The sequence below is a fragment of the Elephantulus edwardii genome, unplaced genomic scaffold, assembly GCF_000299155.1.
Source record: "Elephantulus edwardii isolate Elephantulus edwardi_28Jun2011 unplaced genomic scaffold, EleEdw1.0 scaffold00068, whole genome shotgun sequence".
Lineage (NCBI taxonomy): Eukaryota > Metazoa > Chordata > Mammalia > Macroscelidea > Macroscelididae > Elephantulus > Elephantulus edwardii.
Genome location: NW_006399818.1, coordinates 1,740,862 through 1,762,813, shown reverse-complemented (window position 1 = coordinate 1,762,813; position 21,952 = coordinate 1,740,862). Strand labels below are relative to the sequence as shown.

The window sequence follows — 21,952 nt, the reverse complement described above, 5'->3', positions numbered from 1 at the left end:
CAATGGTGAAGAGCCCAGCAGCTAGCCAAAAAGTGGTAGTTTGAACCCATCAGTGGCCCCTTGGGAGAAAAGACCTGGCAATACTCATGTGTAGATTACAGTCTCAGTTCCCCTATAGGGTATTTCTACTCTGTTTTTTAAGGTTTCTATGAATTAGAGTTGACTCCTCAGTATATAACAACAAGTAATTTTTCAGTAGGTATAGGTAAAGGATAAAAGGAGGCTGGAACCTAGACAGTTATCAATAGCAACAATTAATAGAAAGGAGATTTTATTCAAATGTACATTTTACAAAAGGTATAAACTATAAGAGACAAGTTGGAAGAACACTCACCTGGAGGAATTAATGATAACAAAATCTCCCTGTTTGCCAACTTCCAGAGAACCATGTGTGTCAGATTTTCCCAGGGCGTAAGCTGCATTGATGGTAGCAGCGGCCAAGGCCTCAGGCATGGACATTTTCATGTTGACACAGGCCAAGTGCATGACCATTGGCTATTGAGGAAGGAGAAAAATGTTAGAGGAAAATAACAAACAGGCAACTGCTATTTCTCAACACGGCACAACAGATAGTGTTAGTTAAACATATAGGTGAAGCAGGTTAGATTTGTATGGGAAGATGAAAATGAACACTTACAAGAACTTGTGATTTAGAAAAAAAAACTTTCTTATAGAGATTAGTGGTGATAGTAGTTGCCTTGTTCATGATGGCAAATCAATACGCAATAGAATAAAATATTACCCAGTCCTGAGCCATCCCATACTTAAATTTTACATTGGATGTGTGTGATCCATAGGATTTTTACGGATTGATTTTTGGAAATTGATAACCAGGTCTTTTTTTCCTGGTCCAACTTAATCTGGAAGGTCCACTAAAACCTTTCCAGTGTCATAGTGAAGTCTCCACTGTCAGATGGGGAGAAGCTCTGCACGAGGAACATTGCTAAGAACTCAAACCCAGGTCTCTTGCATGAGAGACAAGACCTCTCCCACTGAATCACCAGTGCTTCACATGGTATGGATTACCCTTGTGTATCTGATATGTATTTGTAACTTTTCAAATTACTGTGTAAGATGTTGGTCACCTCGACCCTTGCATACTAAAACTTCTTTGGACTTCCAGATTTTCATTTCTTTCTGAGAAAAGGGTTACTGTGAAATTATAATGCTTGTGATTAAAAAATAATGCAAACAGGACTTCGTCTTTTCTGTCTACATTGGAGTCATTCTTGTGGTGCAGAAATATCTAACTACGCTACCATCTACATCTCCCCACCCCCACACCAGGTTTCGTAGGAAAATAGCTTATGAAATTCTACACTTTTTTAACAGTTAATCAAATATTTTTAAATTGCCTAACTGGCTGGTAGAAGTCTGATATTCTGCTATGAAAGATTAAAAAGAATTAGCATGGGGAGGTGGGGAGACTTACCATTGAAAAGCAATATGCATTAGGGTTGAAGTCACTTCCTAGAGCAACTATGACTCCTTCATCTAACATCTTTCTGGCTCGAGGTTGACTCAGTCTAAGAGGAAAGGAAAATAAACTCTATAACTTTTTGTTGTTGCTGTTATTGTATATGATTGAGTTGGAACCAGCTCATAGCAGGCTCTGTAGCAAATGTGGAACTGCTGGTGGATTTGAACCCCCTGACTTTGAATAGAGAGCACAACTCCTTACCACTAGGCCACCAGAGCTCCCTATACCCTTTTAGAGTTAGAATTTTTGCAGAAAAGATACTCGGAGTAGAAGAGAACTTGCAATACTCATCTTCCTTGTGTTTTGGAAGAAGAAACAGAAAACAAATTATGTAATTAGTGGTAGATGCCTGGGTGGTATATACCATTTTAATGAGCTCGGATGTGAATTGTAAAGCTAGAGAGTTAAATCCAAGCAGAGATGCCTCCAAAGGAAGGCCTGGTGATCTTCTTTTTAAAACAACAGCAACCCAATAGTCATTGAAAACTCAATAATGATCTGTTTCCCAAGAAAATCTTCCCACAACAACAACAACAAAACCAGCCATCCAAAACCAAAACAGTACAGTGTTGCTCTTTGATACACATGGGGTCTCTAAGAATCTGAACTGATCCAACAGCTCCTGGTTTCAGGTGAGAAAGGGAAGTAAATTGACATGATTTTTATCACTCTCATTAGACTCACTTGTTTCATTTGCAACTGTGTATCTTGGCGATACCTATTTATATGTAGAGATTGTTGCTAAAGGTTTTTAAAAGCTAGAACCTGCTGAAGGGCAATCTAGGCCGTGGTCTTTGCAATTACATGTCATCGATCAGAAAACTGGGAATGACTAGGATGATAGAAGCAGAATTGACTCCTTTGAGCTATGGTTCTAGAGAAAAGTACTGAATATACCACAGAATGCTAGGAGAACAAACAGGTTCAGGCTGTAGAGGGTGAAGCCAGGCAGCTCCTCGGAGGCAAGGATTCTGAAGCTCTGTCTGACATACTTTGGGCATGTTGCAAGGAGGAACCAGTTCTTGGAGAGGGATATTATGCTTGGGAGGGTGGAGGAACAATGTAAGAGAGGAAGGCCCTGGATGAGGTGGATTGACTCTGTAACAGGTGTAATGGGGGTGAGTGTGTCAGAGACAGTAAGGTTGGCTCAGGATAGAGCAGAGCTGTTGTACACAGGGCCTGTCAAGGTTCTGGTATGGAATTATGATATCACTGAATTCTCTTAGGAAAATGGAACATTCTGATTCCGAATACAGCTGAATATCCTCTAACATCTTACACAAGCTTTTTTTTTTCATTCACAACTTTGTATTTCTTGCCATTAAGTTTGTATCCTCAAATTTGATTTGTCTTTTGAAAAAATCAATACTTCTTACTCATTGTATACTCACCCCTTTTCCAAAAACAAGGTGTACCCAGGAAAGGAGTTATTTAGGGGGCAGCTAAATACATGCTATAGTTTTAGAGCAAAGGCTTTCCAGGCAAGGACTTTATACAACCAAATGGCAGCCCCTCAAATTGTCCCAAATGAATCCCCAAATTCCAGCCACAGGCAAAATGATGGCAGTGAATGCCATGGGAATAACAAAATAGAAGGCCAGTCACCAGCTTCTATTAACTTTCCACAGTAGTTAGCACAGTCTTCAACTCACGTTTCACTTGTGAAAGTAAAATTATATAGAGTAGCCTCATGACCTGGCTGGAAGTAACTAGAAACCAAACCAGAAATCATTTATCTGGGTCACAGAAAGTAGTTTGTCATGGTTTTTTTTAAATTATTATTATATTTCCAGCACCTGAAATAGTAGGTTTTAACAATTATTTAGAAATCACTTAATAAGAATTTGTAAAGGTGTGCACTAGTGGCCTAGTAGCAAGAAGCTGTGCTGCAATCCCAAGGGCATGAAGTTCAAATCCACCAGCTACTCCACAGGAGAAGGATGGGCAATTGCCTCCGGTACAATTAACTGCCCTTGAAAACCTGCCTGAGGGTCAGCTATGGGTCCGTTCAGACTAAACATACACAACAACAGCAAAGGCCTGGAGTTTTCACATACATCTACCTCAAGGAATCTGCCACTCAAACAGCACAAATCAAGGATAAATATTTCTGGAGCCACAGGAAGAACACAAGAACAAGTATACTTACTTATACATGCTTTTCTAAGTATAAAGCCTATTTCATTATTTTCTGATGATAAAATTCATCCTGATTTTGAAAGACTTAGAAAAGTCTTAAAACTAAAAAAGGTAACAAAAGCACCACCTTCCACCAGCAAGCCCACCACTCAGAGGTGATGGTGGTCTCAGCCCCCTCCTCAAGGTAGAGGCTCTTAGATATTGTGGAGTGAATTCTGATTCTGAATAAATGAAGTTATTTCATTCACAGTGGTCCCGTTTTTACAGAACAGAACTGTTCCATGGGATAGTAATGGTTGCCATCACAAAAGCAGCAGATCACCATTTCCCTGGCAGTACTCAGGGGCTTGAAACAACTTTTAGGTTACCGTGCAGGGTAAACTGATTGTACCTGCAGAGTGAATGTGTTCCTCAGGGTATTTAATTAACCTGTAAAACCATGCCCCCCTGAGTTCAGCTCTCTCGATATGCATTTCTAACGGTTTTACAGCAGCAATGAAGAAATGTCCATGCACCTTGACAGATTTGTCTTCACTGCTGGCATCTGCAGCTCTTGTGCCAGAGAATGAGCATGGCCTTACCTCAGCATGTAGGCGGTGGTGGGCAGGAGGACAGCCGCGCACCTGGCTGTTGCCATGGCAGCAATACCTTCATCACTCACTTCTTCCAGGTGGCTAATTGCCTTGGCGCCCAGTTCAGCTCCGAGCTAAGCAGAATGTGCCACAGGAAGATTCGAAAAATGGTAAAAAGAGATCAATAACGGGCCAAACAATTGATTCTCCATTAAAAAAAAAACAAACAAAAAACCAACAAACACAGCATTCAAACATTTTTATTTCTTTTTTAATCTCTTTTTAAAAATTATACTAGTTTAGTTACAAAATTAGAATACATTGTTTTCCAAAATATATTCTTTCAATTTCCCTCAACCCCCACCCATCAAACTGTACAACCCTGTAATTAATCCCCTCTCCCCCTGCACATCCCCATCCCTCTGCTTCACCCTGCGCCCCTTCCTTGGATCCTTATACTCATTCTATGATTTCTTATCTGTTGTTCATAGCATCGCTATGAATCATAGTCAATTTAACAGCTGGCATCTAACAACAACAACTTCTTGGCAGGCACAAGCTTCAAAATGAACAATTTGCAAGAACATCCAATTGAAAAATTAGATGATGAGTCACTTCAAAAACTAGTCTTAAACACAAATGCTTTGTGATATACTTTAGATATAACTTCTGGCCCAGAAAATTCATAAAGTCAGAATAAAACTGAGTAACAGCCACAACAAAATCTAATGGTTATAGTATCATAAAATCACACTAAAGGAATGCATCTATCTCAAAACACTATTGCATTCAGTGAAAACAGGTCAGTAAAAGAAAAGTAAATATAGTTTTGAGTCTTTGATATGCTCAGAGAGTATCTACTTGGGTTTAAGTTTTCTCCAATGAAAAGTTTGAGCTATATTGTTAACAGCAGACTGAGTACAGAAATAAATGAACATTTTTTTTAAAAAAAGTGAACTGGGGAAGGGGAGAAAGGAGAAAGGGGTAAAAATATGCAACAATGAATAAATGAAAATCTAACTTCTCTATAAACTTTAAAATCACAATTAAAATAAAAAATTTTATTTAAAAAAGCAAACTGAGAGAAGGCAATACAACAGTGATAATGGAAAAATACACCTCGTCTTAGTTTCATCATATACTTTTATTAATAATAAAATATTTTAATTGTGATTTTCATAATATTTACAGATAAGTTGGCTTTTCATTCATTCATTCTTACACATTTTCCTCCCATCCTCTCCCTTAACTCTTCCCTTAGTTCACATTTTTTTTAATATTCATTCATTGTTGCACAATTTCCTCCCTTCTTCCCCCCACCAAGTCCTCTTTGCAAAGTACCTCTTATTTTGGAAAGTTATCTTACATATAATGCCTAATCATATATTCCTTTTAAACGGCTCTTTCCTTCATCTGTTCCAATACAGTGTTCATTATCTATCCATTATTTTCCTATTCTCCTTCCAACCCCCCATTTACTTTATTCTTAACTAGACAAACTTTTACCACACACACATTAATGTCCCAGGCTTAAAGCTTCTATGGCAAGGACAGGACTGATATGTGATGGCTCACCATGGCCTAACGAGGTTGCAACACTCCCGGGGGCAGGAGACAGCTCGTCCTTTCACCATCAACTTGCCGAAGTCTAAGAGTGTTTTTGATAAGGTGCTGGGTAGTCTGGAGCTTCACAGAATAGACTGTGCTATCCAGCGCTACTTCCCTCCTAACCTTGACACTGAAGAAGCAGTAAGCCCTCGTTTTCTCATTTTTCACTTAACTCATTTTGGGTATTGAGTTGTTGTTGTTATGTGCTATTGAGACACCCACGACTCATAGCGACCCTATGTACAATAGCCCTAAATCCTGCCCTTTCCTGTCCCAATCTCACTGTCTCTGACACACGTACTCCCATTACCCCAGTCACTGAATCAATCCGTCTCATAGAGGTTCTTTTTCTCCTGCGCTGTCCCTCCACCCTTCCAAGCATGATGTCTCTCTCTAAGGACTGATCCCTCCTTGCAACATATCCAAATTATGTCAGATGAAGCTTCCACAGCAAGTACTTCAGGTCCTCCTCAGTTTCAGCAAGCAGGGCTATGTCATCCACATAATGCAGATTGTTGATTAGTCTTCCTCCAATCCTGATGCCACATTTCTCTTCATAGAGCCCAGCGTCCCAGATAATCTGTTCTGCAAATGGTTGAACAGGTATGGAGAAAGGATACAGCCCTGGTGTACACCCTTCCCATTCTGAACCATGCAGTGTTTCCTTGCTCTGTTCTGACAGCTGCCTCCTGGACCAAGTATAGGTTTCACATTAACACAATCAAGTGTTCTAGGATTCCTATTCTTCTCAGAGTCAGCCACAGTTATGATCCACACAGTCAAATGCCTTTGCATAATCAATGAAACAAAAATAGACATTCTTCTGGTACCCCCTGCTTGCAGCCAAGATCCACCTAACATTAGCTATAATATCCCTAGTACCATGACCCCATCTAAACCCAGTTGGCACATCTGGCAGTTCTCTGCTGATGTGCTGTTCCAATCATTTTTGGATAATCTTCTGCAGAATCTTGCTTGCATGTGATATTAATGATACTGTTCAATAATTTCCACACACTGTTGGATCACCTTTCTTTGGAATGGGAACAAATATAGAACCCTTCCTGTCAGTTGGCCAAGTGGTTGTCCTCTTGGCACAACTTGGTGAGCACATCTAGGGCAGCATCTGTTAATTGAAATATGTCAATTGGTGTACCATCTATTCCTGGGACCTTATTCTTAGCCAGTTCTTCAAAAGCACTTTAAACTTCTTCCTTCATCACCACAGGCTCTTGCTCATATGTCGTTTCATTAAATTCTTCTGTGTCTGCTAATTCCTTTTAGTATAATGACTCTGGGTACTCTTTCCATCTTCTTTTAATATTTGCAGGATCACTTAATATTCTGTCCAAAGCATCCTTAAGTATTGCAACTCACGGCTTGAATTTGTTCTTCAGTTCCTTGAGCTTAAGAAATGCTGAGCGAGTTCAGTCCTTTTAGTTTTCTGACTCCAGCTCTTTGCACATTTCATTATAATACTTTACTTTGTCTTGCTGTGCTGCCTTTTAAAATCTTCTGTTCAGCTCCTTAATGTCTTGATTTCTTTACTCTGCGTTGCCTTCTCGGCACTTTAGTGCAATATTCAGAGTCTCTTCTGACATCCATTTTCGTCTTTTCTTCCTCTGTCTTTGCAACGACATTTTGTACTCTTCCTGGATGATATTCTTGATATCTTCCCATAATTCATCTCCTCTTCACTCATTAGCGTTCAAGGCCTCAAACTTGTTCGGTTCTGAAATTCAGGTGGGATAGACTCAAGGTCATATTTTAGTTCCTGTACTTGATTTCACTTTTCTCAGCTTCAGCTTGAACTTGCATATGAGTAGTTGGTTGATCGGTTGCACATTCAGCACCTGGCCTACTTTCACAGCTGATATTGAGCTTCTCCAGTGGTTCTTTCCACAGATGTAATATATCTGATTTCAATGCATACCATCAGGTGAAATCCATATGTATAGCCTGTGTTTATGTTTCTTGTAAAATGTATTTGAAATTAATAAATCATTAAAAGTCTATCATCCTATCTCCAGCTTCATTTCTGTCACCAAGGCTATGCTTTCCAACTACTGATCCTTTCTCTCTGTTCCCGACTTTTGCATTCCAGCCACTCATTATTATTTATGCATCTTGATTGCATGTTTGATTGATTTCTGACTGCAAAACTTGGTAGAAATCTTCCATTTCCTCTTCTTTGGCTCTGGTTGTTGGTGCATATATTTCAATGATAGTGGTATTCACTGGAGTTTTTTGTATGTGTATGGATATTATCCTGTCACTCACAATATTATATTTCAAGACAAATCTAGAAATGACTTTTTTAAACTATGGAAGGAACCCCATTTTTCCTCACCTTTTCATCTCCCGCATAGTAGATCATATGATCATCTGATTCAAAATGTCCCATGCCAGTCCATCTCATCTCGCCAATACCTAGTATGTCAATATTTATGCATTCCATTTCTTCATTAACAATGTCTAATTTTCCTACATTTATAGTTCTCACATTCCATGTTCCAACCACTAATGTCTGCTTACAACTGTTTCTCTTCCTTAGTATTTCCATACTTGAAAGCTCCACCTCTGTTGCCCTATCTGCTATTCAAAGTGTGTTCTATTGTACATAGGGTTTTTGAAGGCCTGCTATTTCTGAAGTGGATGGCTAATCTTTCTTCCTAGTCTGTCTTAGTCTGGATGCTCAGATTTTGAAAAGTATCTGTCATTTTACAGCATTTTACAGAAAAATTCAGATTATATTTCCCATTTATAGATATATCCAGTCGTTTCAGTGTTGTCCTGGCCTTGACACGAGTGTTTTGACCCACCATTTCCCTGCTCCACCAGAATTCCCTTGGATGTTGAGTACCATTGATTTACCTTCCATGACCAGTCATCTTCTATGACCAAAAGTAGCTTGTTGACCACCCAGCTGGCACCCAACAAGCTTTGCTCACCGCACACCATGCTAATTTCCAGGGATGACAAAGTAATGAAGTGAAAGACATTGACCCAACTCTCATGTGTTTAGTCCAATAGGAATCAGAGAGGCAGTTGTGATACATCATCATGCTCAGAATAGAGTCCCAGAAAAAAATGGTAGAGCTAGAGTTAGCCAGACAAAGCTGTGGTTTTCCGATCAGAAACAGTGCACACAAAGACAGGAAGTACTATCGTTCTTAGGTTCTGTCAAGTCAGTTCCAACTCACTCACAGTGATTCTATGAGACTGTGTATAACAGAATGAAACCCTCACACTCTCTGCCATCCTTAAGTCCATTGTAGCAGCTATTGTGCCTCTCTACCTCAAAAGGGGGTGGTGAAGGCAGGGTTGTTGTGATTGATTCATCGTGGAGACTGTGAAGAAGCAGAGAAAAGCAAAGGAGAGAGAGGAGAAACTCGAGAGGTAAGAAGAATTGGATTCCAGCATGGTGTTTGTAATTTATCCCAAGAGAAATAGTCAGCTTTTTTTCAGCTTTAGAAATATTGACTGTGCCATGGACTACCAGAAGAACAAATAAATATGTCCCACAGGAAGTACTTGAAACACTTGCTGCAGAAGATCAAACACTGCAGGTGTCAATATGGATTGGATCTCAAACACCAAGGAAACAAAAATTGTCAACACTGAACAACATGATAGAAAGAGAAAAGAATAAAACTGTCAATGACATCATCTTACTTGGATCCACAATCAGTACACTTGGTAATGACAGTTAGGAGAGCAGGAGACGTATTGCACTGGGAAAGTCTGTAGTCAGGAACCTCCCCAAATTATTGAGGAACGCTACCTAATTTAGACCATGGTCTTTTTCAATTGCTTGCTAAGCATCTGAGAGCTGGTCAATGACTAAAGATGACAGAAGAAGAATTTATACCTTTGAGCTGTGGCATTGAAGGAGAGTATTGGTTATCCCATGGACTGTCAAAAGAACAAACAGGTATGTCTTGGAGAACGTGAAGCCAGACTACTTTTTGGAGATAAGGATGATGAAGCTTCACTTCACATACTTTGGGCTTGTTGCTAGGAGAGGCTATTCCTGGGAGAAAGACATCACATTTGGAAAGGTGAAGGGACAGCGAAGGAGAAGAAGACCTTCAACCAGATGGATTAAAGCGGTGACTGTAACAATGGGTACTAGTGTGTCAGAGATTGTGAGGTTGGCACAGGACAGGACAGAGTTCAGATCTGTTTGTTGCTCATACAGTCACTATGAGTCATATTCAACTTGACAGCACCTAAGAACAAGTACAACCAGATGTTCTTTGGCTGCATGAATGGCAACACTTCATCAAGTTTACTTTGAACTGATCATCTTTTAGGAAAGAACAATCATTGGAAAAGCACATTGTACTCAGTAAAGTAAATGGCCAGCCAAAAATAGGAAGACTTTCAATGAGATGGATTGGCACAGTGGCTGCATCTATGGGCTCAAACAATTGTGAGGATGGCATAGGACCAGGCAACATTTCATCCTGCTACATACAAGATACGGAGCTGTGGTTGCCTACTGGCAAGAAGCTGCGCTGCAATCTCGAAGGCATGCAGTTTGAGGCCACTAGCTGCTCTGTAGGAGATGGATGGGCAATCTCCTCCTGTGCAATTAACTACCTCTGAAAACCCACTGGAGAGTCAGATATGGGTCGATTCCAACTCTATGACACACAAGAACAGCACCAATATATAAGATCTCACAGTGACCATAACAATGGGTTAGAGACTATCAGAAACCATAAAGATGATGCGAAATAAGGCCAGGTTCAGATCAATTGTTCATAGAGTTGCTGTGACTCAAAGTCAACGCCACAGCACCTAGCAACAACAATTTCAAACTTGGAGCAAATGAATTGACGTTTTCTACTGCATAAATTGCAAGCAAAAAAAACCCCAGTGGTACCTCAGCAGCCTTCATCGGGTGGAGCTCATCCCCATGGAAGTTAATCTGCAGCCCTATGTCTTTTCCACCTTGAAGAATCCTCCTGGTGGAATCAAGGTCAAAGACGCCCTTCTCACAGAAAACGTCTATATTGTCAACATGGATTTCACTGCTCCTGTTAAGTGCCTTCAGCTTTGGAAGGTGGACATTGACAATGTCATCAGCAGCTTCTGTAGCAGTTTTTCCTCTAAAAGAAAAAAATCAATCTTTTAATAAACATAAAAATATCTTTTTAAAAAACAAAACTAAAGACAGACAAACTAAAAACTAAAGAAAGAGGTTGGCACAGGATAGAGCAGGGGTTAGGGCTCTTCTACATAGGGTCGCTATGAGTTGCAAGCAACTCGACGGCACAAAACAACAACAACAACAACAAAAAACCTGCAAACAGACAAGGAGTGTACTTCAACAGTTCTTGAAGTATACAAAGCCAAGGCTCTCTTTAAAGTGCTAAAAAGCAAAGATATCTGCATAAAGACTAAGGCTATCAGTTCAAAGGCTAAACTGTACCTGATCCAAGGTATAGTATTTTCAATTGCTTCCTTTGGATCTGAAAGCTGGACAATAAAAAGGATGACCAAAGAAAGAGTGATGCTTTTGAATTGGGGTGTTGGCAAAGAATATTGAATATACCATGAACTCCTGAACAAACCACAGAGTCTGTTGGAGGAAGTGCAACCAAGATGCTCCTTAGATGCAAGGAGGCATCTTTTCTCATACTTTGGAATGTAAGGAGCGGGGCAGCATCAGTCCTTGGAAAAAGGCCTCATATGCTGGGAAAGGTGGAGGGTCAGCGAAAGAGAAGAAGACCCTCAACATGATGGATTAACCCAGTGACTGTATCAACCGTCTCCAGCACGGTGCAGAACAGGGTGAGGTTTAGAGAGTGGTTGTTCACAGGGTCATCGTGAGTCACCATCGACTCAACATCACGTAACAACAACAAAGATTGGCATTTCCTTTTGCTAACCGAAAGCTTTGAGCATGTCCTCTGCTTTAACAATGAATCATAAAATGAGTAGCAATTAGAGGAATACAGTGGATCCTTTCCCAAAGGCCAACTTAAAGAGTGCTAAGTGACTATTAGAACACAAACAGCTTTTCAGAAGACGCACTACTTGTCTGTCTGCATGAGTTAAGAAATATATGCTGCACCTCCAACCCCTGTTGGTCTCTGTCCACCTTCATTCTCGGTGCCCAGCTCTAAACCCTGACCCCACTGTCTGCGATTACTTGGGCACTGAGTGAGCTCCGCAGTAAGTGGCCGAAATGCCAACGTCCAGCTCCCTCTGGGCACGTGCTATCACACGCAGCATCTTGAGCTCCGTCTGGAGTTCGAGGCCGTATCCACTCTTGCACTCCACCAGCGTGGTCCCAGCCCTCATCATACACAGAAGCCGCTGCTGGAAGGAGTCGAACAGCTCTTCCTCAGAGGCTCGGCGAGTGCACTCCACCGTGAAGTTGATCCCCCCGCCAGCCTGGTGGATATCCATGTACGAGGCTCCTGCCAACTGAACAAGAGGATCTCCTTAGGCTCAACAAAAGTAAGCAGGATACACAACAGTATACAACCCATGTCCTGGGGAGGGGCCCAAAACATTTCACAATCAGAGTGGGTCAGGCACTGACGGGTCAGAAAGGATTCTGAGACACAGAGTCCCTGTATTGTGGGAGCCTTGGTGGGGGTCCCCAAGGCAGGGTGTCAGAAGTGGGAACTGTGGTGGAGACACTTGAGTTCCCAGGGTAATGACTATTTACTAACTGTTAAAGAAGCATTTTGACATTCAACAACTCAGTTGGCACCAGTATAGACTAACCAAATCTCATCCCTAGCCAGCGGTTTGAGGAAATGCAGGTTAGGAAAGTCAGAGAACCACTCTGAAGTTACTCAAGTCTTCTCTTAAAAAGACTCAGGTCCAATGTTCCTAAATCCATATTGGTCAGAAGAGTTTGGGGCCAGATGTCTGTCACTCAAGAGCCTCTTCCTGAGACAGCAGTGGATCCAGTCATCCTGGGCAACCAGAAGAGTGATGCACTGTTAACTGAAAGGTCAGCTGTTTGATTCCCCCAGCTACTCTGCAGGAGAAAGATGGACAGTCTATTTCTATAAAGGTTTATGGCATTGGCAGTCTGATGGAGCGTGACTATGTGTTGGAACTGATTCCACAGCAGTGAGTTTGGCTTGGTTTGAGTAGATGGTATTCTCTGTATTGACCTACAAATCTAAAGGTTAATAGTTCAAATCCATGCAATTTGCTCTGTAAAGCCTACAGACAAGAAAACCAGGTGCTCGGTCCTGTTTTATACATGCAGGGATGCCCTGAGTTGGAATCTTTTTCAACATCAAAAGATTTTCTTTTTATGGTTAATGTATGACTGATACAGACTGTTTTGGAGCTCTGGTGGCTTAGTAGTAAGGAATTATGCTGACAACCTCAAGACTGTCATTGTTACATGCTGTCAAGTCACTTGCGACTCACAGCAACCCTATGTACAATAGCCCTAACCCCTACTCTATCCTGTGACAATCGTATTGTCTCTGACACACATACCCTCATTACCCCAGTCACTGAATCAATCCATCTCATCAAGGGTCTTCCTCTCTTGTTCTGTCCCTCCACCCTCCCAAGCATGACATCTTTCTCCAAGAACTGGGGAACAAGAACTTGCAACATGTTCAAAGTATGTCAGAAGAAAGGTTCAAATCCACCAGATGCTCTGCAGGAGAAATATGGGCAATCTCCTCCCATGTGATTTACTGCTTCTGAAAACCAGCAGGAGGATCAGCTATGGGTTGGTTGCAACTTGACAGTACACAACAACATAGACTATATTTTTAAATTCTTATTTGGGTTCTTCTCCCAGGGTAAAAAAAAGCCCCAAAACACAAACAAACAAAAAAAAACCCACTTATTTTTGTGATTTGTAATCTATTTGTCCAAGTAATCTCAATAAATGGTAATTGTTTTCAAACTGTTTCTTGAGTCCCTTGAAATGCTTCTAGAGGTGGTGGGATGGGTCAAGGAACAAGAAAAGAGGAGAAGTTGGACAAGCCAGCTCAGCTATACTTTAAACAAGATTCTAGACTTAAACAATTTTTAGAACTGTCTTACTTAAAATTACTGCCAGCCCTGTGCATGGTATAGAAATTTAGGGCAGTTATAAATAAGTGTGCTTTGTTAGAAAGTACTTTTCAACATCCAGGCAAGTAAAAATATCTATTAAATGGACACACGGTATCTGTTGCAAAGCCTGAAACAGCCTATGAACTTCTGTGGCAAAAAGACTTGTCTGTTTGGGATGGGGTTTATTGTTGTTGTTATTTTCAATTTGACATCATAGCATCATTTATTGCAGTTACCTTCATGGCAAATTCATGAACTCTCTCACCAGCCCAGACTGGATGGGTATGTGCATCCACCAAACCTGTAATCAATAAATTAAGTTACTGTTGGCGTTGAGGATAATAAGCACAAGGCTAGTGGTGGGCTAAAGTGTCCTGTTCTTATGGAAGCATGGTGGATGCTTTTCTGTATTACAGAAACTTAGAGAAAGAGGACTTTTGATTCCTTCAGAGAGTGGCAAGTCTACAAGAAGCAAGAGGCCTTGGTTATATGGCTGGTCTAGATCTTGACGCTTGTGCCAAAGAGTGACTCAGTATAATAATATACAACCCTTAAGGAAACAGCTCTTTTTGCTCCCTAATTCTATACCCAGGGAGCTCTGGTGGCTTAGTTGTAAGGAGTTGCACTGTCAACCCAAAGGCAGGCAGTTCAAATCCATGAACTCTTCCTTGGGAGAAAGATGGGCAGTCTCCTCTGGTGTGATTTACTGTCTCTGAAAATCTGCTATAAGGTCAGCTAGGAGTCAGTTCTGACTTGATGACACATAATAATTCCATTCTCACCAAATGGCTTATAAACCAGGATGTAAAACTCATCGGTTGAGCAGAGCCAGAGAATAATCTAGGTATGAGATGGAATAATTGTTGGAAATTCTCCCTTCAACTTGAAGGAAAAATATGATACCAGAAATCTGAATCATCCTTCAAGAAAGGAGTGCAATCTTAACCAATTATGTCTCACAAAAGCAATGACTTTGAACTTTTGTCCAGGTCAAATTCAGTAAAGTGTCTCTTCCCAAAATGTATAAACTATCTGACAGATTAACTAGGAGGACCTGGATGGTACAACGGTTAACAGGTTCCAGTTCACCTAGAAGAGAGATCGAGAGGTTTACTTCTGAAGATCACAGCCACTGAAAGCCCTACAGAGCAGAGATACGCCTGCAGTTGGCACAAGCTGGAGCTGACTCCAAAGCAAATGGTTTGCTCATTGTGTGTCAAATGACTCATAAGCAGTTCTGATTTAACCTCAAAAGTTCCTGTTCAGATGGCTTCCTCCCAGATTCTGTTCTTCCTCCTCAGAAGGTTTCACCTCAACTGTTTCTCCTGAATCTCAAGAGCCCGGAGACCAAGTTTAATCAGATGCATATTATGCACATCTTAAAAAAAATATCAGTCTTAACAAAGGTTTATGTAAGAGCCCTGGTGGCACAATGGTGAAGTGCTTGACTGTGGTTGCTGGTGGTTCAAACCCACAAGCTGATCAGTGGGAAAAAAGATCTGGCAATCTGCTTCCATAAGTATTATAGCCTACGAGTGGCCATGAATTAAAGAGTTTACCGAGTTAGAACTGACTTGATGGCAATGGGTGTACAATAGATTGATACACTTCTCCTGGAAGTTTTGAATCTAAACATGAGTTGGATCCTCTTCAGCATGTGAGTGCAAAGTAACAGAAAGAATGGCCAGGTTTGATTCCCAGCTTGTCCTTTCCCAGTTTAGCAACCTTGGGTAAGTGATTTCACACCTGAATTTCATAAAAGGAACAAACAGATGTGTCTTTGAGGGAGTGCAACCAGGATATCCCTTAGCGTATCTTTGGGTATGTTGTCAGGAGGGGCTGGTCCTTAGAAAAAGACATCATGGTGGGAAGGAAAGGGTTACAGAAAGAGAAGACCCTCACACAGTCATTATCATAACTGAATCATATCAGAGATGGTAAGGATGGCAGAGTGGAGGGTTCAGATCTATTGTTCATAGGGTTGTGATGAATCGTAGTTAACTAGATGGCACCTAACAACAATAATTCATTGCACATACACAGATAACGACACCTTACAGGGTAAATATAAGGATTTAACACGAAGTCATGTTTGCAAAAAAAGCATTTAGATAGTCAATTGTAGATATTTGACAAATGGTAGATATTAGCATTTTTATAGCTATTAATATTTTTAAATTGTATTATCAGATCCATAGTCTTCTTTTATTTCCCCACAGTCTTCTTAACTATTTGCTATGCATCAGAGTTGGGCAATGACTAAGGATGACAGAGAACTAATACCTTTGAGTTGTGGTGCTGGAGAAGAGTTTAAGCATACCATGGACCACCAAGAAAACAAATAGGTCTGTCTTTGAGAAGGTGAAACCAAGTTTCTTCTTGGAGGCTAGAATTTTAAAGCTCCATCTCACATACTATGGGCACATGGCCAGGAGGGACTGGTCCTTGGAGAAGGGCATCATGCTTGGAAGGATGGAGTGAGAGCGCAGGAGAGGAAGATCAGGATGAGATGGATTGATACAGTAACTGGGGCTTTGGGGGTAGGTGTGTCGGAGTCAGAGAGACTGGCTCAGGACAGGACAGGCTTCAGAGATGCTGTACATAGTGTCACTATGAGTCACAGGTGGCTCAATGACACACAACAACAGCAACAAATTGTAAGATCCTACTTCAAACCAGATGCTACTCTCCCTCTTTAAAATGCTACAGCAAGTCTTCAGGTGCTTAGGGACTTTAGGGGAAAAATACCAGTACCTGGTAAGATACACTTCCCAGAACAGTCAATTCTTTCTTCAAATGTGTCTTCAGAAAACTGTCTTTGGATAACATCAGCAGGACCAATGGCTTTTATTAAACCATCCCTGAAGAAGAATCAAGAAATATTTGCTGAAGTTGTGGGGAAAATAGTATGAGAACCCTGACTGGTGATCTAGAACTTGTCTTTTGATGCCAATCAGTCAACACTGATCTTGAAAATGGTGGCTCTAGCCACAGTAGAGAAAGTGAACCCATGTGCAGTAGAGATGGCTAATTGTTCCCAAGATCAATTGTCCCATTACAATAGTAACTGGATACAAGACCACCCAGAATGAAGAATTTTATTTCCTAGCCATCCATCAGCCACATGTGCTTAAGACCAAGTTCAACAATAGGACACCAGGTAGAAATGTCTGCCCTAATGTCACAAATACCTAAGCACTTGAAAGTTAAATTAAAAACTTGGTGGTGTGAACCCATCCAGTAGTTCTGTGAGATAAAATCCTCTGTCTCTGGAAAGATTATTGCAGAGAAACCCTTCGAGGCAGTTCTACTCTGTCACAGGAGGTCACTATGAGTCAGAATCAGCTTGAAGACAAAAACCTTCAAGTAATCTTTAAAAAAAAGAGAGTTAGTATGTACATTTTATTGCTATGTACATTTTATACACTTTCTTCATAGTCCTTGGGGAGTTGGGCTGCTAACTCAAAGACTATTCCTCCCTGGCAGTTCAAATCCACCCACAGCTCTGCAGGAGAAAGACCAGCAATCTCCTCGCTTGCAATTTACAGTCCTAAAAAAAACACACTGGAAGGTCAGCTATGACTAGGCTTCAACTAAACAGCAATGAGTCAGTTGAAGTTTCCAGCTACCTAAAAAATTACACTAAAAAACAGAGAGGCAGGGAAGCTCTGGTGGCTCAGTGGCAAGTAGCTGCAATCTCAGAGGTATGTGGTTCAAATCCACCAGATCTTCTGCTGGAGAAGGAGGGGCAATCTCCTCCTGTACCAATCATATCCAATTTGATGGTACACACACCAAAAAATAATAAAATTTAAAACACACACACACACACACACGTCAAAACAGGAAAAAACTGGAGTAAGAGAAATGAACGGAAAATTTCAAAAGGCACCTTGAGAAGACAAAGTACTAAAACAAAATGTGTAAAGAGCTGGAGTTAGCAGATCAAAAGGGAACTTGCTTAGCATTTCTCAAACCGAAGAATCGAAGAACAAATTCAAGCCATGAATTGCAATAGTGAAGGATTTCATGGGCAAAATTTTGGATGATGTAAGGAGGCATCAAAATGAGATAAAAGGAATATATAGTAATTGTATCGAAAAGAACTGATTAACACTGAAACATTTCAGGAATAGCCTATGATCAAGAACCAATGGCAATGAAGGAAGAAGTCCAAACTGCATTGAAGGCATTGACAAAAAGAAAGAAAAGCCCCAGGAATTGATGAACTGCTAATTAATTAACATGTTTCAACAAACAGATGCAGCACCGGATGCTTACCAGACCACGCCAACAAATTTGGAAGGTATCCATATTTGTTTCCCGTTCCCAAGAAAGGTGATCCAACAGAATGTAGAAATGATCTAACAATATTATTAACATCACATGCAAGTAAAATCTTGTTAAAGATTATTCTAAAGCAGTACATTGACAGGGGACTGCCAGAAATTCAAGCTGGATTCAGAAGAGGCTGTGTCATCAAGGTTAACATTGCTGATGTCAAAGAAATCTTGACTGAAAACAAAGAATATCAGTAAGATGTCTGCTTGTGTATTAGTGATTATGCAGAGGTCTTAGACTGTATGAAACATGCCAAATTATTACTAATATTGAGAAGAATGGGAATCCCAGAACATCAATCGTGCTTATCAGAAGTCTATAACTAGACCAAGAAGCTATTGTGTGAACAGAAGAAGGGAATGCTGCATGGTTTAAAGTCGGGAAAAATGTTGGTCAGGGTTTCTCTGTAACTGCTAGACCATATGAAGAAGAACATGGCATCAGGACTGAAGGAAGACTCATCAACAATCTGTCTTATGCAGATAACACAACTTTGCTTGCTGAAGGTGAAGAAGATTTGAAACACTTGCTGCAGAAGATCAAAGACTACAGCCTTTGATATGATTTGCACCTCAAGATCAAGAAAGCAAAAATCTTCACTACTGGACCAAAAGGCAATATCATGACAGATGGAGAATATATTGAAGTTGTCAAAGATTTCATCTTACTTGAATCCACACTCAACATCCATGGTAACAGCAGTCAAGAGATCAAAAGATGTACTACACTGTGAAAATCTGCTGTCGAGTTCCTCTCCAAAGTGCTGAAGAGCAACAATGTCAGTTTAAAAACTAAGGTGCACCTGAACAAAGCCATGGTCTTTTCAGTTACTTTCTAATTTTATAAAGGTTGAACAATATCTAAGGATAACAGAAAGGCAGATGGTTCGAAGCCACCAGCCACTCCTCTGTGACAGAAGGATGGTCTGTCTCCTCCCAAACGATTAACTGCCTCTGAAAATCCTCTGGAGGGTCAGGTGTGCGTCTGTTTGAACTCAATGGTGCACAACAATAATGACTAAAAGATAACAGAAGAATTAACATCTTCGAGTTGCAATGTTGAGAAGAGTACTGAATCCACCAAACGAAAGAAATCTATCTTGGATGATAAATCTATCTTGCAACCAGAGGACTTCTTAGAGGCAAGGAGGGTGAAAGACAGTCTCACTTTGGTCATATTTTCAGAAGCTAGTCGTTGGAGAGGGATATCATGCTGGGAAAGGAAAAAGGTCGTCAAAAGAAGAAAAACTTCAACAAGATGGATAGACATGGTGGCTGTAACAATGGGCTCAAGTTTATCAGAGATGGGGATAACAGCACGGGAAACGGCAAGGTTCAGATACATGGCTAACAGTCCTAGTCAACTTGATGGCACCTAATACCAACATGTAGCTCTGGTGACCTAATGGTAAGAATCGCACTGTAATCCCAAAGCACCACCTGCTGCTCCGCAGGAGGATAGGCATTTTCCTCTCATGGGATTTCCTGCTTCTGAAAACCCTCTGGAGAGTCAGCTGTAAGTGGGTTCTGACTCGATGGCACATAATAACGCAGCTAGAGTATAAACTCGGTTCTGGTGACCTAGTCTGTAGGGGATTGCCCAACTAACCAAAAGGCGGTGCACCTCTGGAAGTTGGGCACTCTTCTCCCATGCAATTCACTCCAGTCTGAACTGACACATGATTTACCCTCCTTGGAATAATGGCCACTGGTGGTGGATATGAATCTCCAGAGAAGGAGCTGCCTTTGGGTTAGTGGTATAACTTCCTCCAGATTGTGTCACCTCGTGTGTGCAGGGTCAGTTGTGAGTAGTTTCTGACTCAGGGGCATTGAATCAGGTGAGGATGGAAGCAGCGCCCTCACCGCCTGGATGAGATTCAGAAGATCTGGAGTGGAGTTAGAAATCTGTCTCTTGGGGTGGGGGGCGGGACCACACAAAATCAACCAGCAGGCAACCCGGACACTTAGGCTCCTCGGGCGCCTTTTTCCAAGCACTGTAGCTGAGGCAGCAACACTGCATGCATCCAGATGGAAGAAGGTTCGGTTTAGGCTTGCGTGCACCCCACCCTCCTAACACCACTTTCTTCCCATCCCTAAGCCCCCATTAGAATGACAGCCCAGTGCAGTTAAACTTGTTAGGAACAGCTGTTTACCACAGTTTTGCTAATGTCTCTTTTTGGTGCCACTGTGTTACACACGCGTTTGCGCAGGCGCCTGGTGCCGCGGTACTCACCAGGTGACCCCACTTAGGCGCCCACCACCACCCTACACCACTAACGCCCCCCTCAGAATGACAGTCCAGTGCAATACACTCCTTAGGAACTTGTTTACAAGGCTAGTGTTTTGCTAATGTCTCTCTTGGTGTTAGTGCGGGACCAAGTTTGAGCGCGTCATCTCTGCGCCACGCACGCCTTGCGCACGCGCCGCGGGCCCCGCCAGTGCCCCCACTTACGCGCCCACTACGAGGCTGGCGCCCTCGAGCACCGCCAGGCTGCGCGCCGCCGCCCGCGTCAGGAAGCGCTCGCCGCGCGCGCACACCAGCACCACCTGCCGCGCGTTCTCCAGCAGGAGGCAGTGGTCGCCAGCCATGCTGCCGTGCACCGGGCCGCGGGGACGGGGACGAGGACGGCGCCGGGCTCTGGACGCTGGAGGGACAGCGGACGCTTGAGGCCCGCGGGCCTCGGCTACCCGGGACCGGAGGGTGGAGCGGGGGCGGGCGCTCGCCGCCAGTGCCCTTTGGAACCTCAGGTGAAAGCTCTCCTCCCCCAAACAGTGGCCCCGACGACACTGTCCACCACCGAAAAGATAAGGAGGAGAAAAAAATAAATGTTGCTTTTGGAAACCCCTCTTGTGGTCCTTTTGTCACATTCTAGGTCAAAGAGATAGGAACCTTGTCCCACCTTTACAGATAAGGAAGCTGAGGCCCGGCCACCGGGAAAGATCACGTGGTTACATGGAAGCCGTGGTCGTTGAGGGGTGAGAAAACCCCTGAGGATGAAGGAGTCTGTGGACCTGTCCTCAAAGATGGGGGCGCGAACCTGGGGACAGAGCCCCGGGAGGGGACACCGTGGGAGGGACCTCTGCGCTGGGGAGCAGGACATAGCCCGGAGGTGCAGCGGCTGGAAACTGGGTGCAGAACCCTGGAGAGGGCAGAATGGGGGTGCTTTTGCATCTGAGCAGGGGCAGGAAACGGAGGAGTAATCCTGGATGCGAGTCCCTGCGGAGGGCCATCGGCTGGGGGAACCCAGGGAAAGGGAGGAAGGGGATGCATCCAGGGTGTTGCTCTGGGGTCCGCGTGGCCGCGAAGAGGGGCGGCGGGTGCCTAGAACTCTTCGGTTTACCGAAAAGTTTACTCTTCTGGCTGGCTGCGCACGTAGAGCTTCGCAGGGATGCAGGGGACCCCGGGCAGGGGAGGTTAGAGCCGACCCCGAGACTCCATTAGATGTCCACCTTCCCCCAAGGCCTTCGTGAAGGATAAATTACACTACTGGAGGATCCAAACTGGTTAAGGTAAATAAAATAGGTCTCCTTTTACCCTCCCACCCTACTGGAGGGGTCTCCATATACTTAGGGAGCCCTGCTGGACAGTATGTGGCGGAAGAAAAAAGTGGCAGTTGGGAAGCCTGTTTATTTAAAAAATCACAGACTTGGAAACCCTATGGGGCAACTGTCCTATAGAAGGTTGTTATGACTGGAGGCAACGGTCTTGTTTTATTTTGTTTGGGGGTTTGGGAGCACCTCTGGAGGCCTAGTGGTAA

General features: G+C 42.4%; 1 protein-coding gene across 1 annotated transcript in view; it reads right to left on the bottom strand.

Moving 5' to 3' along the window:
• Window positions 1-20,783, bottom strand: part of AMDHD1 (amidohydrolase domain containing 1) — a 22,321-nt gene extending 1,538 nt beyond the window's left edge. The window contains exons 1-8 of the mRNA XM_006888567.1: window positions 20,647-20,783; window positions 16,609-16,715; window positions 14,091-14,155; window positions 11,963-12,240; window positions 10,691-10,916; window positions 4,201-4,325; window positions 1,433-1,526; window positions 335-495 (exon numbers count right to left, since the gene is read on the bottom strand). Coding sequence (XP_006888629.1) covers window positions 335-495; window positions 1,433-1,526; window positions 4,201-4,325; window positions 10,691-10,916; window positions 11,963-12,240; window positions 14,091-14,155; window positions 16,609-16,715; window positions 20,647-20,783 — 1,193 coding nt within the window. The remainder of the gene's footprint in view (window positions 1-334; window positions 496-1,432; window positions 1,527-4,200; window positions 4,326-10,690; window positions 10,917-11,962; window positions 12,241-14,090; window positions 14,156-16,608; window positions 16,716-20,646) is intronic.
• Window positions 20,784-21,952: the final 1,169 nt, after the last annotated feature.